The 18,313-nt window shown below is 34.7% G+C and overlaps 1 protein-coding gene across 2 annotated transcripts in view; it reads right to left on the reverse strand.

Moving 5' to 3' along the window:
* Window positions 1–317: 317 nt before the first annotated feature.
* BRWD1 (bromodomain and WD repeat domain containing 1) overlaps window positions 318–18,313 on the reverse strand; it is a 79,872-nt gene continuing 61,876 nt past the window's right edge. For both annotated transcript variants that reach the window (XM_081326227.1, XM_081326226.1), the window contains exons 33-42: window positions 17,986–18,058; window positions 17,345–17,380; window positions 17,053–17,199; window positions 15,371–15,523; window positions 13,038–13,210; window positions 11,529–11,764; window positions 9,379–9,546; window positions 6,360–7,226; window positions 4,083–4,946; window positions 318–2,545 (exon numbers count right to left, since the gene is read on the reverse strand). In XM_081326227.1, the coding sequence (XP_081182353.1) occupies window positions 1,515–2,545; window positions 4,083–4,946; window positions 6,360–7,226; window positions 9,379–9,546; window positions 11,529–11,764; window positions 13,038–13,210; window positions 15,371–15,523; window positions 17,053–17,199; window positions 17,345–17,380; window positions 17,986–18,058 (3,748 nt within the window). In that variant the 3' untranslated portion in view covers window positions 318–1,514. The remainder of the gene's footprint in view (window positions 2,546–4,082; window positions 4,947–6,359; window positions 7,227–9,378; window positions 9,547–11,528; window positions 11,765–13,037; window positions 13,211–15,370; window positions 15,524–17,052; window positions 17,200–17,344; window positions 17,381–17,985; window positions 18,059–18,313) is intronic.

Genomic DNA, 18,313 nt, shown 5'->3' on the forward strand with positions numbered 1-18,313 from the left:
CTATTTAATGTTTGTATTAGTTTTCTGTAATATATATAGAACACAAACAGTTAAAATTCAAGATTATTCCAAAATTGCAAATAAAAGTGCATTTTATGAGCAGTGCACTTCAGATAAATTACTGAACTTTGGGATTTCTCTTTATCGTTTGTTACTTCAGAAATAAAAATACACTTTCAAAAGTTCCTAAATAAACAAATTTACTACATTCATCTTCACTTTAAATTCAGAAATGTGCAATTTTTTTCTAAAGCACATTTTAAACTTAACATACAAAAATAAAGAATTCTGAATATTATAATTTGTAGACAACAATCTTATCTGGATAATTTTATTTTGAGAAATCAAAAAAGTGGAAGACAAAACCAACATTCAGGGTTTTGTTACATAAAATTATCACATATATAACCCTAAATAGTTCTCAAAATAAAATTGCAGGTCTAAGAGAAAAATAAAACTGGTGTTCTATAAATGAACATATCTAACAATGGAACATACCCAGAAACAAGTGGTTTAAAGACCATGCTCTTCTACAGAAAGAAATTCGGCAATAGGACTTTTGTAAAGGAAGTCACTGACATCTTATCATGTATACGTTTACATAGCATTATGTATTTCCCATTTTTCATATGCTACAAGAAATGTAATTATTTTATTATTTCAACAATGTCAACTTAAACACCACCAACATGAAGGTGCTTTATTTAGTTAAATCAAGCGGTGGAGTGGTTCAATTGCACTAATAGTCTGAATTATAAATAATTAAATTTGAAGAACTTTAGTAAATATTAAACTTTACCAATAACACCTTAAATATTAGTATTCTACAGAACAGAAGCTTTAATTATTTTAAAGAAAAAGCACAAAACACAAATTTTCACAAAAAAAGTAAACACCTGTATCTTAACGATCTTAAATTTACAGCATGGGTGCCATATATTAAAAGGGATATGACAACAAATTTTAATCCACATATTTATAAAACCAATAAGCATTTTTATTATCAGTTCAAGCTTTTCCTCAAATCAATAGCACTGCTCATTTTTACAAGTTGCTATAATATTTGGTAGCCATTTTTCACATTTTTGTTCTTTAAAATTAAGATTTGTTTACAATATATACTAGTTAATTCTATTCATTAATGATCAATTAAATATTAAACACCGTGGTAGTCAGATTCATCTGGTTCTGAACACACTAATATAGTATGACGTAGGTAGTCTCAATCTGCAGCACCATGCTATTTAATCAAACAGCATTAAAGCTGTTATCTAATATTTATCCCATCACTTACATTAACAAACAAAATATTATTAAAGACAACAGTTCTGCCTTCATAATGAGGCACATTTTGGCATATGTGCACAGATAGGCAAGTGCAAGTCATATTATCAAAACAGAGCTTCCACATTTAACTTTTTCATAGAAAAATATAAATATATTCCCTGAATTAGAGGAAGAGAAGTTCCAACATAAGTCTAGTATCACTAACAAAAGGAAAGTGGGCTAGATCTTCATGTTTCGCAATCCTCTTCATCATCTGCATACCTTACAGTTCGCCTGCCCCCATTTCTAGTTCTGATTTTGGAGCGTCGATTTATTCTTTTGTATTTTGTGTAATGCAATTCGTCAGAATCATTCTCTTCATTCACTCTTGGCCGCTTCCTTCTCTGAGGTATTCTGTAAGATTCAGAAAAGCCATTTTTCTTTGCTGAAGTGGCTTTCCTCTTACTTTTAGTTGTTTTAATGCCTCCATTATTATTACTGGGTTTGGATTCTGTTTGAGTTTCTGAATCAGAAGAAAAATGGGAACTTCTATCAGGTTCAGATTTTGAGCTCTCTGGAATGCCTAGTTGTCTACTCTTTGACAAAGCGCTACTTTGTCCCATTTTCTCTCTTTCTCCATTGCGCCTGGTGTTCCTCACATTTGTAAAATTATATTTCTTTTCCAGTTCAAAGTCTGCAGCAGAGTCGCTTATTACATTATCTTGACTTGAACTTTTTTGTTCCTCAGATGTAATGCTGCTGGAAGATTCTTCATCAAAATGTATTACTTTAATCTTTTTACATACAGGTTTGATAGAATCTTCTCTTGAGTCATTGCTATGACTGCTCCTCTGTTTTAAGTCATTTTCTTCTTCAGCATCTAAATATCTTGCTTTTAGCTCTTTACTAGATTGCCTAGTTGAGTAAGAACTATTCTGATTATTTTTCCCCTTTATCTTACATTCTTTCAGTTCTGTTCCACTATCTGAGAGTGAAGGTAAATCATCCAGTATTTTTCTAGCTGCAGCAGAGGCACTGCGGAGTGGAAGTATTCTGTTCTTTTTTCTACAGTATCCAACTTCTGAGCTTGAGAATTCTTCCTTTGCATTACTAATAAGTTTTATTTTGCTTGCAGCCACAGCAGCACTTCGACGTGGAATTTTCTTCCCGTTGAAGGTTTTAATATTCATTGACATGTTGTTCAACTTGGTATATCTTTTGTAAGCATTTCTGTTCCTGAGTACTATTGGACTTTGGTTCATCTCTTGAGAAGCTGATTCTGTAGAGAAAGCATTTATAGATAAAGTATTGTTAGTTATAAAACAAGTTAAGACAAATGATATAATACTTTGATCATAATTAGTCCAGTTTGTTATACATTTTGATTTACTGTTCATGAACACTTGCTTGTGTACTCTGCCTAACAGATTAGCTTGGCTCCTCCCTTCACTGTGAAAACATGCTACACTATACTGAAAACTACAATGAAATTCTAAAACTCAATTACTATTTAGATAATTTTGGTGCTAATATTCTAAGTGATTTTTGGAACTTCAGTAACCTTAATATAAGAAACATTTAAAACAAAATTCCTCAGTGTACTTTGCAATTTCTTGCTCTTCCTATTTCATAGCTTTGTACATGAAAATCATATGTGCATTTTGTATTGCTGAAACCTTAACTGCTGTCTTTTTTGATAAACTCTTATTTTTTTGCAAATGTTCATTTATTTTAAATAAATATTGGTAGTCCCTGACTTACAACCATTCATTTAGTAATTGTCTCAAATGCAATGGCAGTGAAAAAAATCACTTATGACCATTTTTCACTCTAATGACTGTTGTAGCATCCCCACAGTCATGTGATCAAAATTCGGACACTTGGCAACAGGCATGTATTTATGATAGTTGCAGTGTCCCAGGGTCATGTGACCACCTTTTGCGACCTTTTGACAAGCAAAGTCAATGGGAAAGCCAGATTCACTTAATAACTGTATTACTAACTTAACCCAATTATAAAATGGGGCAAAGCTCAGTAACTGTTTTGCTTAGCAATGGAAATTTTGGGTTCAATTTGTAATCATAAGTCGAGGACTCCACTGGAGTTGGGCAGCCAATAAATTTAAATAAGTTTAAAAAGACAAAAATTAAAAGAAGCACAAACCCCAACATACAAAAGCAGTAACATATTGAAGAGAAAGTAAAAATTTAAAGAATATTAACTATCTATAGCAAAACAGTTACATATTAAACAATATTTAATAATTTCTAGACAAAAAAGGATATTTTAAATTATCAAGAAATCTGCCCCCAACATACTCCATAGTTTTCTAATTTGTAGATAAAATTGCATTTTCAAAAAACAAATAAATTATACATCCCTTGAATTCAATCCTTAATGTAAGGAATATTGTATTTATTTTATATAAAATATAATATACATTATAATTTACACAACATAACAAAGATAACTTCACATAATCTAATCCAGGGGGTCCCTGACATGGGGCACCACACCTCAGGGCGCAAAAAGGGGCTGCCGCCACGCCTCAGGGCATGCAAAAAGGCCACTGCCACGCCTCGGGGTATGAAAATGGGACGCCGAGCCTCGGGGCGTGAAAATGAGCTGCCGCTGCACAAGAATAGGGCAGGTTAGTATCACACGGGTACTAGCCCTGCCGTGTCACACGCTTCCTCATGGCTCCACAAACACGCTTCCCTCTTTCCCTCCGGTCCACCAATCGAGAAAGATTGGTGACCTCTGATTTAATCCTTTGATTATCAAAGAAAGGATATTATCAGTATTATAAAAATTACCTTTCTTAATGTCATCTGATTTTTCTTTCTTTTTCTTGGATTGTGTTGTGACATCGCTGCAGTTGCTAGCATTGGAATAAGATTCGATTTCCAAATCAGAAGGGCAACTGGAATCTACTCTGGCTTTAGATTTTGGGTTTTTTAAAGATTCCTTGCTATTTGGCAGAGAATTGGTTCCATTTCCTTTATGCTGTATTTCAGATTCATTTTTAGATTTTCCTGGAGTGTCTATGGTCTTCTGAAACATGTGCTCCTGTTTAATATTGTCACTGTATTGATCTAATTCAGAATCTGCCTCAGATTCAGAAGTGACTATAGTATTATGTGCAAATACAGGATGTTTATCAGGACTTCTATCGTTTGAGAGTTGATTTTTCAGACTTTTCTCTAGAATGAGATTTAAACTTTTATCACATGCAGTTCTAGGCTTGTGCCTATGGGCTTTTTTAATATGCATTATTTTTCTTTCAGCACCTTCAGAATATGAACTGTTTTCAGAGTCACTACCATATATCCTGGCAGCTGTGGAAGACTGAGTACATTTTCTTCTACAGTACTGTTTCCTTTTTGCTTCACCAGACTGTTGGCTTCCATCTGTTGAGCTATTTAATTGCTTTCTAGTTGTTGAAACAATACCATGATAGTTCAGTTTTCTATTGTTGGTACTGCAGGTTCTAGTAGTTTCTGAATTGGCAAGGTCTTCCTCGTCGCTCACAAGACTTAATTTATTAACAGTCACAGTACCGCTTCTAAGGGGCAATTTTTGATAGACGTATTCTGTTTTACAAACTCCTATCTGACAATCTCTTTGGTATGGTCTTTTTCTGGTAGATTTGTTGAGCCCATTTGCTTTGACAACAGAGTCTATAAAGGCACACAGAACAATTACGTTAAAAATACACAATATAAAAGCATTAAAATCTCACAAAAACTGTTGAAATAAACACAGTTTAAATAAATAACCCATTTGGAGATAATAAAGGTAAGTAAACATCCTTGCAACTAAGGCAAAATTTACTCATCATTATTATCAACTTCAGAAAGTTTCATGATCTGACTGCAAAAACTAACAAGATGTATGATGACATTTCAATATGTCAAAGCATTAAATACTAGATTTCATAGACAGTCAATCAAGGTTGTGGTTTTGAGCACTGCGATTTGAAGAAATGCTCATTGCGGCATCAAAGCATGGCTGCCAATGAGATTCATAGGAAGAAAAACTATTGAAGCCTGGGGAAAAAAATGCATATAAGGGAGATTGAGTTTTGAGCTTACCTTTGCCAATTCTGGGATACACAAATAAAGGTAAAATATATGTGACTTGAGTATGTCACTGGGACCAGAGGTTTATTATTCCAAGCTTTCGGGCTCGTGCTGGAGCCCATCCTCAGGGAACTCTTCTTTTTCCAGATGGGCTCCAGCACAAATCTGAAAGCTTGGAAGAATAAACCTCTGGCCCCAATGACTGACTTACACAGGATACAACAATTCTAGGACACTCTATGTCCCACTCTAAGATTCTTCCATTGAACTTTTTAATGGCATATTTGTTTTAAGTAAGTTCTACTCACACAAATTATTTGTTCTTTCTTGCAGAATTGGTTTTCTAAGCTAATTCAAGCAACCTTTTTTCTCAGACACACACAATCCCTTGTAACATAACACGTACCCTGCGTATGTTAAATACACATTTTCTAACCTGCCTATTGCTAGTTAGCCCAATTTCTTGGCTTTCCTTCTGAATGCCAGTAACTTTCTTCCAGCTTAATCCCTTCAAATTACTTCCTGCGCTACACTGAATTACACCAATTTTCCCACATGTGACGCTCAATAAACATTTGATTTCCCTGCTGTTACCTTCAAGCCTCCCTTCAAATTAGGTAGTGGGAAAGTCAGTGTAACTCATGTAGAGCAAATAGAAACTGAGGGGGTTGGGCTGGAAGTAAGTTACTGGAATATAAAAGGGTCAATCTCTTCCTTCTGTTTATGGGTTGAGGAAGTGAGGGATAAAGTCAGAATTAGGTTAACCCTAACCCTGCACCAGTAACTGCTTATCATTTTTTAAAAAAAAAACATGCACATCTCAAACAATACATTACAAATACTTGTTTGATGTGAGCAAGGCTGTATTCCTAAAATAAATTCAGGTGGCTAAGTTGCCCCTAAATCCTTAGATTGAGAATACATTGTTGTGCTAAATGACACTAAAATATGGAGCCTGCATAACATTACGCCCTTTTATTTTAATACTTCGTATAGTTTAAAATACATCACCTTTCCTGATGTCTTTCCTTTCCTGGCTTTTTCTTGAGTAGCTGCTATCAGTTCCAGATTCTAAATTAGAGGAGTCATTTTGGCCACGTTTTGAGGTTTCAGAAAAGATTCTGATCTTTGAAGAAGGAGTCTCATCATCCCTTCCTGACTCTACTCCTTCTTCTGAATCACTCAAAATTTTAGCTTTCCTGAAGCGAAATGATGCCCTTGATGCCCTTTTACGTCTTGGTAAAACTTTACATTCTGGCTCGGAATCTGTCTCAGAGCTGCTGTTGGCATTAATTTTGTACGAAGATGACAACCGATGAACTGTTTTCTGAATGCTCTCGTCATCTGATATGTGGTTTTTGGAGTCATCTTCCGAACATTCTGGGCTGTGTTTCATTTTGGGAGATACACGACAAGCAGTTCTTAATAGTTTTTTACCCTCTTTAACAGGGGACCTCTTTGGTGTTTTTTTCATCCCACTCTCGGAACGTGAATGACCACTTTCAGATCCACTACTATGCCTTTTTTTAACAGCAAAAGATTTAGTTTTAGGAGCTTTTCTTCTGTCAGACTGTTCTTCCAATTCTTTGTCACTTTCGGAACTTTCTTCTCCGTAATCATTTGATAACAACTTTCTGGCTGCAGCAGAAGCATTGCGATGAGGTAGCTTTCTGTTTTTGCTTCTGGTACCACCACTCTCCGAGCTGAAGAACTCTTCTTCCACATCGCTCATCATTCTTAATTTATTAGCTGCCACAGTAGCACTTCTACGTGGTATTTTTCTATACCTACCAAATCTATTGCTCAAAGTTTCATAATGCTCACTTGAATTATCAGTTTTTCTTTCCCATATCCTTTTCCTTGTAGTCCTTTGGCTATCTGCATTATAAATGGAATTAAAATAAATAAATAAATAAATAAATATAAACGAATGAATGAATACACACACACACACAAACAAGAAACATTTTAAACAAATAATTTCATCTATTCCTAAACTCTAAGTTATGCAAAGCTGTGGGGTTCTAGCCTTAAGTAAACGTAGGTATGTGTTCTTTCATCTTTTATAAGCCATTTGGAGGAATATTTTCCATAGTTAATTTTACTGACAGAATACATGCAGATAAAGATTTCCAAATTGCATTTATATAAATGAAGGGTGAATGGGCTGAGAGAAAAAAGAAGACTGAGAAAGTTGTCCTTAGAGGCAGTTGATGAAATCCCAAAGAGGTGAAAAGCTTTCAAGGCTGAAGGGTAATATGCATGAGATGCACTGATGTGGTGAAAGCAAGCATGGGTTGCGAAGCTAGAAAGAGATGTACAGTGAACACCACCAATGTAAGCTAGGTCAGCAGTTGGTTTTACTATGAAACACATTTCTGATTACCAGCAAGGAAGCTTAATCTCATTTCTAGTCAGAATGCAGGTCTTAAGGCTTATACCTGGAGAAAAGCCCCTCCTCACTCCTAGGTTTGTCTTCCAAGAAGAAGTAATAGCTTTCTCATTGCCACATTTTGAGGGCTTGGGAGTAGCATATGAAAACAATGGCAGCTACACACCAACTAATTCAGGGGTCTCCAACCCTGGGCTGCAGCTCGTTTGGAACCAGGCCGCACAAGCGGCACGCAAGTATGATGCCCAGCTCCATTTGCATAAGCAGCGGGTGTGGCGCTGGCACTTGTGCCTGCCGCTCACACAGAACTATCCCCTCTCCTCCTGCCAGTCCACCAAGCCGGAAAGGTTGGGGACTGCTGAACTAATTGATACCTTTAAAAGGGCCATTGATAGGCTAGAACAGGGGTAGGCAACCTCGGCTCTTTTATGACTTGTGGACTTCAACTCCCAGAATTCCTGAGCCAGCCATGCTGACTCAGGAATTCTGGGAGCTGAAGTCCACAAGTCATAAAAGAGCCGAGGTTGCCTACCCCTGGGCTAGAACAACAGATTGGAGTAAGAAACTATATGGAATCACGCTAACGACCAATCAAAGGAGAAAAAGAATAATTTTCACAGGTTGCCTTTTCCTGCCTTTAATTTATTTTCTTATGTCTGCATGTCTTCTGTATTTAGTAGAATAATGCCCTTACTCTATAAAGGAATAGTGTGATGAGCATGTGCACATGTTTTACTAATAGGCCTCTGTTTAGTTTTCAAGTGCCAACTGAAAAGTAATTACCTTAAATTACTCAAAATTAATTGTTTGAAGTCCAACTTATCATCAGGAATCCTCTTTTAATAAGACATATCTCACATTACATGGACATTCAATAATGGGTGGTGCCATTACATTATTACATGATGTTTTTACATGGGCATCAAAATGCCTTTATGTGCACAAGTACAAGGTTGTATTAAGATGTACTTTCATGTAATTACCCCATGATACCCTAGATGGGGCATTTTGAAGAAAAAAATAGATGTACAACAATATTTCAGAAGGCTTTTGGAATAGGAATTATGGAATCCCATTATTTTTGCTGTTTTGCATTATTTAATGTAATCTCTTAACAATTTTGAAATTATCTTAGTACACCACCTCCCATTTGGGCTACCGTAATATGTTCTACCTAAGACTGCCCCTGAAAACCACCCAGAAGCTGCAACTGATCCAGAATGCCGCACTATTAGTAGTAGTAGTAATATTAGTAAGTGTTAAGTAGATGGTCTACAATGTACACATCAAACCACTACTCCATGAACCACAGTGATTCCCTATAATTATAGCACCTTGAACTCTGAGTGCAATTCAAGATGCTAGTAATTACCTACAGTATTAAGTCTTCACTGCACCAAGCAGGTTATTTGTGGGGCTGCTTCTTTTCAATTAGCTTTTTTCCTTCGATGGGATCTAACATAGAAAGCTATCAAGATTCCCTTTTATGAGTTGGTAGCCATATAATTCAAATAAATAAAATCTTATAACAATGTTTTCATGTTTTTTAACAATTCTTTTTAACAATTCTGATTGTCATTAAGTTGCTCAGGACTTACAGACATGACATACATTTAATATATATAAATATATACTTACCTATTTCTTTTTGCTGATATATTTTACTTCTAGTAATCCTGAAGATACTTTGTTTTTCTCCAGAAGTTCCATTATGTAGGACTGGAGATGACAGAGCTGTAGAACTCTCTTTGCTCTCCTCTGAACTACTCGAAGATGAAGCAGTTGTTGAATGTTCTAACTCACTTTCTGGAAGAGTTAAATGAAATAAAGCTAACCAGAATTGTAAATATTTCTATCATGTATTTTAACATAACAAGAAGTTGTAGACAGCGTTTGCAGAGTTTTGTATTCTAAAGGATGCTAGATCTTACTTAGAATAGCCACCAGCACTTTATGTGTGCTGTTTTGGGAGATCATCAGAAAAGGTTTAAAATGATATAGAATAAGAAGGGGAAAAAGACATGAAATCCCACCACACAAAAATCCAACTGTTTAAGAATGATTGCTGCATATAATGAGCTTTATAAAACCTAAGGTTAACATCTCTCAAACTTCAATAATCAATGTTAACTATAAAAGATTCTTAAGTTAACTAGATCCCACTCCAAAGCCATTTTAGAAAAACGTGGAACTTATTTGCTCTTTAGTTACTTACATATGAAACATAGGGCTAACATTAGGACTCAAAACTACTGCAATGTAAAATATAGAACATGTATCTATCAACTTTAACAGAATAAGATCATGTTGATAAGCAATAATATTTTTAAAATAAAATTATCAGTCTTAAAAACACCCCAATAGAGGTGATTGTTTTTCCTACATTTTATTAACAATTGGTAAAACTGGAGCAACTTGAGTATTTGGAACATTGGTTTATTTCCCCATAATTAAAGATAATGGGATATTAATTAAATGCAAAATATTACGTTTTATGGGCACATAATAGCCCCATTGGAAAATGTGAAACATTTCCATGATTATTTGACATGTGATACTGGCATAGTTTCAACACTAGGATATCCCAAGAGATCCTAGAGGATTTAGCTTTACCTCTCCAAAGTTGGTGATAATTATTCACATAGGGACATAAGAAGATATTATGACTTCTGAAGAAGTTATGGCATCCAGGTTATGGAAGGACTATAGTGGGTTACAGACAGGTCCCTACAAATGTTTTTGCAAGCAGGGACAGCACTGCTGGGCACTGAGTTCTGGCAGAAGAAATTTTCTGTGGAAAATGAGAGATCACCCCCTTGGCGTTCTGGATAATTGCTCCTTGCAAGGAGAACTGAGTTTCTTATGGTTGTTTGTGAGTTGAGTGGCTTGGGAGCAAACTCATTGTGCAGCCTTGATGGACACTTGATTTGCAAAACCCCACTTTTGGATCTAATAAATTTACAACTTAACAGAGATCTTCTGACCAGCAGGGAAAAAGTGAAGATATTCATTGAATCACCTAGTTTTTAGAATTAAGAAGAAAAAAACCCTTTCTTGAAGATTTTAATTTAAAAGAAAAAGCTCAACAAGTTGATATTTAAGACACTTTTAAAACAGATAAAGGAACAATTATTTTAGAAGACTGATTTTTTTTTCTTTCACAAAAGTACCTTTGAAAATAGTAAAGCCAACTAGAAAATTAGACCGGAACTTCATGGGATTGTTGTTTGTTCATTATGAAGTTGTTAAGATATATTTTACAAAATCTTTTGTTACAAATCTTTAAGCTTGTAATTAAAGCACTTTTTTTAAGGATTGAAGAAATATATCTGATGATGCTCTGGTTTTTAAACTCGTTCTTCTAATTTTGATGCTTTTCTTGAGGTTGCCATTGTAATATTTATGGACCCAAAGTGAAAAGTAAAAGGCCAAAGGATGTTTGCAGAAACATTCGTAGGGACGTGTAACCCACCACTGTAGTCCTTTCATGCCCTTGGATATCAATAAGGTCACCCAGAGCCTCCAATCTGTGGTGTCCTTGGTGCTCTCTGAGCTTGATTGTTTTCTTTCAGATGTTTCATTACTAAATTAGATAATGTCATCACCTTTAAAAATGTAAATTCATAAAGTTTTTTTTTCTCTGTATCACTTTTTTTTTAAAAAAAAAACTCTCTTTGAAAGAGGCCAACCAATTCCTTACTCTCATCATAAAGCCAAGCAGAGAAGAAAGCAATGTTAATAAAAACTGGGGAGGGAATTAAAAGCAAGTTTTAATTCAGTTTATTTACCTGTTGATAATGTACAACTGTGCTCTACTGCTGTGTCTCTGGTCCGTGCATTTGATCCAAAATATGATGCAGAGGTAGAGTCAGAAGATATTCCAGCAATACTACGAGTACAACTAGTCGTATACATTTTATGGCTTGTGACACAGGATTTTTTGCCTGGTGTATTTTGATTAGAAGAGTTTTCTGTCTCAGACTGAATTTCTGTTTGAGATTTACATTGCTTCTGTTTTGTGTTTCTTAACATACAGAATGAAAACAATATGTAGTTGATTAATGCAATTTATTTTCTAAATGCCTTTGTATTTAATTACACTGTACTGGTTAAGACTTTGGGGTAAGAATGGGGGGTACCCAGGCATTATTTATTTATAACTCACCTTTATTATTTTAAAAAACAATTCAAGGTTGCAAACATACCTAAAACTCTTTCTTCTCCTATTTTTCCCCACAACAAGAGACCTGTTAGATGAGTTGGGCTGAGAGAGAGTGACTGGCCCAATCTCCCAACTGGCTTTCATACCTAAGGCAAGACTAGAATTCATACTCTCCTGGATTCAAGCCTGGTGCCTTAACTACTAGACCAAACTGGCTCTACATCTTCACTCTTCTATGCAACCTTCTAGGTGATTTTGAATCATTCATGATCTCTGAGTACAACCAACAATAAAAGAGAAGGAGGAAAATGTAGAGGTGGAAGTGCTATGTATGTTGTCTTAAACTTTGGACAACAGATAAGATTACTTGTAATAAATAAAATAAAACACCTCAATGAAAATTATATACTGTATCAGATATTAATAATGAAATCATTTTAAAAATGATGCAACATAATGCACAATATTCTTAAAATATTCATCAATTGTAGTTTAATTAAATTTAAACTTTATAGTTTAAAGTCTAACAAATAAAAAGGAAAATTAGTTATTAATTAAGGAATTTGTTTGAGGTGAATTACAGTTTACTAAAATTTCTGTGGGGGGAAAAAGTCCACGAGTCATAAAAGAGCCGAGGTTGCCTACCCCTGGGCTAGAACAACAGATTGGAGTAAGAAACTATATGGAATCACGCTAACGACCAATCAGTTTAATTCTGGCAAATTTTGAAATGGGAAGGAGGTTGGATTCAATTATTTCAGAGGTCCTGAGGCTGATATTCACTATGGAAAACCAAAAAATAGCAACAATTAACAAACATGGAAGAAGTAAGCAACCATCACAACCAGGTATCTGTTTGATATGTATTTGTTATGATTGATTTTCCTTCAGTATCCATTCCAATAACCACAAACGTATTATTAATGCATCCGTGGCTATGATTTTTTCAGAAAATGTTTATGAAGCAGAAAATAGTTTATGATAAAGTACATTTAAAATGAATAGTAGATCAAAACTAACTGAATATGAGAATTTACTCCTGTCAGTTATTGGGATTAATAAATACTGCTTAAATAAGGACCAGATGATCTAGTACCAATATGATTCTAAAAGTAATGTACATTGACAAACTTACCTCAGTATTTTAGCAGAATGTTGTACAGATTTATTCGGACTTTGCAACTTCCTGCTGGATCTCTCACTTCTCCATATTCTTTCATTGTGCTTTTGCCCAGTTCTAAAGTCAGAGATAATTCTTCTAATTTTTTCCTCAAATAATGCAGATAATCTCAGTGTCATACTATATATCTAGGTTAGGAAATGCAGACTGAATTAATATACTATGAAGGTTATGCAACTGATAAATTAATAATTTTATTTTTAAAAGTATGAATTAACAATATACAACCTATCACAATAGCAAATCAAAGAAAAGGAGTAACAAAACAGTAAACCATAAAAATTAAATATATGAAATAAGAAAAATAATGAAATTGATTCTTTTCACTTTTATTTTTCTCCATTCATTCTGATAGGTTTTTATTTTTAGTTCTCTTCACCTAGTTCAACAACAATTTATTTCCATCAAAAATGCTTGGTTTATTTCTATCTCATTAACTTAACCTGTTCCCGTTCTCTTTGACTACATTCATATTAAAATATGAGTATTTTCTCTTCCTCAATTTTTTTTGCAGCAGTAATTATCTTTTAAACTTTTCTTCATCCATAAACTTTTTCACTTTTACTTTCCAAGCACCCATTTTTTATCCTGTATTAGCATAACTTCACAGACTTCTGTAGAAGGTAATAGTTATTTTCACTCTGTTACAAGCAATTTCACATCCTCTCTCCTTATGCCCACTTGCTATTCAGTCTGTTGAAACAGTAATTTATTTTCTAATACCTTTTATATAGAATTTGCACTTTCTCTTCTTGCAGTCAATTAACATCCTATGCAAATTTACCCAAAAGTATGACCAATTCAATTATAGACATACCGTATTTTTCGGACCATAAGACGCACACAGTTTTTAGAGCAGGAAAACAAGAGAAAAAATTCTTTCTCCTTCTCTCTCTCTCCCTCTCTCTTTCTCTCCCTCCCTCTCCCATTGTCCCTTCCTTCCTTCCTTCCCTCCCTCTTTGTCCTTCCCTCTCTGCATTAGAGCAGTACCCGCGGAGGCGGCCCTGCAGCCCGGCTTTCTCTTGCAGAAAGCAAGCTGAAACGGAGTGAGGGAGATTGCCAGAAATGCGAATCGGCCGATCTCGCGCTCCTGCAAACTCCCTCGCTCGGTTTCAGCTTCCCTTGCTACAAGAGAAAGCAAGCTGAAACGAGGCAGATTGCAGCAGCGCGAGATCAGCCGATTCGCATTCTTGGCAATCTCCTCACTCCGTTTCAGCCTGCTTTCTCTTGTAGCAAGGGAAGCTGAAACCGAGCGAGGGAGAGTGCAGGAGCGTGAGATCGGCGTTTCTCAGCACGTGCTGATTCGTGCTCCACTTGCAGAGGTTGGGGCTGGCCATACGGATCACCTTCGGACCATAAGACGCACCCTCGTTTTCCCCCCCACTTTTGGGGGGGAAAAGTGCGTCTTATGGTCCGAAAAATACGGTACTTTAATATGCATATGGTAGCACTGGTTACCATATTGAGCACATTACCATACTGAGCACATCATCATATATACTGACATATAAATTCATGCATGGAGAATAATAATTTAAAACCAACCATCACATTTTTATCCAAATTATCATTACCAATGTTCCATCTGTTAAGAAGCTGACCCTCAAAATTATTGTATGTTTTATTATTCAGAAGTGTCTTATTTATTGGTAGTACATTTTTAATTGTATTTTGGTTAAAAATTCAAAGGTTGGCTTATCTACAGATGCACTTATCCACAAGTATATATGGGATATATGGTTACTTTAAAAAGTAGTAATGTATACACTCACAGATAAGCGGAACCCAATTTTAGGACTGTATTTTGGCACATTAAATTCTCCACCTATCTGCAAACATGTACAGTGCTTCTTCAATAAACTACTCTTGTATTTGGGCATTCTATTTCTCAATTTGGCTATAATGAGCATCTGCAACAATTTAACCATAAGAAATGAATGTTGCCTAAGAAAGCTTAGAAAAGTGAATATACTGGAATCGAGTAGTATTTGAAAATATTATCCAAGACATTGTAATTAACACATTTAGCCACATAGTCAGAAACTGCTTATACATTCAGAGCATGTATTAAGGACTGTCAAAAGTCTTATGCTTATTCTCCTTTAAACTAAATATGTTTTTAAAGTAAACTATTTACCAATTGTTCCTTAAGTTCTCATAGTAGTTTTGATTGATTTCACATTTTCAGTTATCTTCCAACATGACTTTTGTTTCCTATCCCTCTAACCTTTGCCTAACTGCTAACAATACTTATTTGGTTATTGCAGTAAACAGTATAGAAATGTTACCTTAGACCTTTTGTTTGGGGTATATGCTTTAGCATTGCTAAATATTAGTCTGACATCTTTGCACAGTTCCACTGGAGTATCATAATTTTCAGCTTCTAGTGTTTCCTTTACTGTGGCTAAGTCCATTGGTGTGTCTATAATTTCTCTGTAGTCCTAAATAAAGATAACCAAATGCCTCCATTATTAAAAGGCTGGGGAGTAGTTTCTCATATACAGGTGAAAGCCTGTAGACAGATAGACAAGACAGACACAGAGAGGAAGTGCGCAAACTAAGTCACTTTAATACACATTTTTTAAGGACTAAAAGCAAGCACAACTAGTAAGTAATAGGAGTATGTAGCTTGGAATTAAGTCTAAGACTAAAATTAGCATGTCTATTATCTCAAATAGCATTTGAATAACTGTGTTATAAGATATAAAAATATATTACCAATCATTGATTATTAAACTCTAAAATCCTAGTGGATTTTGCTAATCCAGTATAATTTGTTTTTCTTATTTATATTTTATCGTTCCTTTACAAGACTATTTAATAAATATCATGCTAAAGAAACACATTTCCTTAGCCCATAAAAATCCAATTTTTAAAACTGTAATTCTCCTCTAAACCGTGATGATAAAAAGAGAACAAAAACTACAGCAGTTTCTTTCGGAAGATTGAAAAGGCAGAATAAAAAGTGAGAAAAAGAAGAGAGAAAGACAGAGTGAGGAAAAGCATCTTGGATATATTTGTAAAAATTTCCAAGCATTTTAATTTCAGATGATTTAGAATCTTTTTCATTAAAATAGCATTGGTATGGTATGGTACCAGTAGAAATACAATGCAATATTAATATTAATACCAATACCATACAATACTAATATAATGTAATATAAGGATTGTTTATATCTAATAGGCCCATAAATTCATTTAACTTATGAAGGGGTAGCTGATAACTGTACTTAGATTTTCAACTACCTACCAACAAAGGCTTATCTTGTTTCATCTCCAACAGCCTTCCACCAGTGTTAAAGTTTTCCTTTTCCAGAACAGTTTGGGGAGATTCATGCTTCAGACACTAACTTGCTGGAAACTGTAAGTTAACTTATTTTCAGCAAGTTTTATTCTAATGCTGATAATATATGTTTTATTAGGATTGTACTCTGTGACTCAGAATCAAACATGGAATGCAAATACTCAGTGTGTCCATTTCCATTTCTATGACAAGCTTTGAAGATCACAACATGAAAAAGGCAGTAGTGCTGCATGGCAAAAGTGTATTCTTTTTGTCTAAAGTACCCTTTCTGTGCTTAGGAAATACTAGATTCAAGGTTTAGCAACTAGTCATCAAAACATCTGTAACTTCATTTGCTTTTTGCCAGTGGCAAGATCATGAGAAATTCCAGCAGGGATACATACTGTATTATGGCTATACTATGAACCATATTCAAAAGAGAAAAAGAGACTGCCCATCATCATGGAATGGTAGGCATTCTAATTATTTTTCCACTTAGGAAATAAAATACTGTATTTTCTCTTAGGTGTACTGTGATTGAACAAGGGTGCCTTCCAACCAGAAATTCCTAACTGAAGCAAACGTTTTTCTTCTTTTGAATAAGAAAGCACAATGAATGAGAGAATGCTTTAAAATGTGGCATGCTTGATGTAACTGACTATAACTGATCAAAGAATAATTACTTACGGGGTACTGCTCCAGATCAACAGGCTGTCTAAAGGGTTCTGAATCCTCACACTGGAAAATTAGATTAACAAGTTCCATACATTGTTTCTTCCATCTGTTTTCATCATAGCGTGATTTTGTGGTATTTTTTCCCTTCAAGGATTGTCTCTTTAAAAAAACAAAAAGTAAAATACCAATATTTATTATTTTTAAAAATGCAATTACAACAAATGAATTGCATTTAGCCACTTAAAAATACAAAATTGCTATTGATTCATAAAGAAGAAAGTTATGGATAGATAAAATAACTTACTTTCCTAGAAGATGTCCTTGGTTTATACTCATCATCCTAGGAAATGAACCAGATATATTAACCATAAATTTATTTTGAATTAAGGTACCAAACACCATTTTGCTTAATATGTTTACTAGGTTGAATCCAAATTAATTCTTCAGTTGTGGAAGACTAAAGCCTTACAACATAGCAATGAAACAGAAATATTAATAGTTAACTGCAAAAGCCTTGGTGGAGCAGTGGGCTAATGCCTCCTTAAGTAACACCAGCTGCCTGTAATTAGTGCAGGTTCGCATCCCACCAGGCTCAAGGTTGACTCAGCCTTCCATCCTTCCGAGGTAGGTAAAATGAGGACCCAGATTGTTGGGGGCAATAAGCTGACTTTGTAATAATGCCGCTTGGGGGAGGCACGAAAGCCCTAATAAGCAGGCATATACATAGAATGAAGGCTATTGCTAAGCACATTGATTTGTGCTTTAAATTGTAAGCCGCCCTGAGTCTTCGGAGAAGGGCAGGATACAAAATGGGATTAATATATATATATATATATATATATATATATATATATATATATATATATATATATATATATATATATATATATATATATATATATATATATATATATATATATATATATATAAAGCAAGCTTTATTACCGATTCAGTAGCAGCAATGCTGTCTTCATTGGTTGCAGTACACAACTCAAAAATGTTAGTACAATTTGGATTCCTGAAAAATAGAAGTATATTTCAGGCACAAAAATATGACTCTTGACTTTATCAGTGTAAGTTTGAAATCTATTTTTCTGAATGCTAACATTTCATGGCTTTTAAAAATAAATAGAAATTGATATGTTTCAAAGTGTAACAAAAATGTACAGGTAGTCCTTGACTTACAACCACAATTGGGACTGGAATCCCAATTACTAAGCAAAGCAATCATTAAATGAGATGTCACGTGACTGCTTTGCTAACAACCACAATC

Source organism: Vipera berus, assembly GCF_964194415.1.
Source record: "Vipera berus genome assembly, chromosome: 4".
Taxonomy (NCBI): Eukaryota; Metazoa; Chordata; class Lepidosauria; order Squamata; family Viperidae; genus Vipera; species Vipera berus.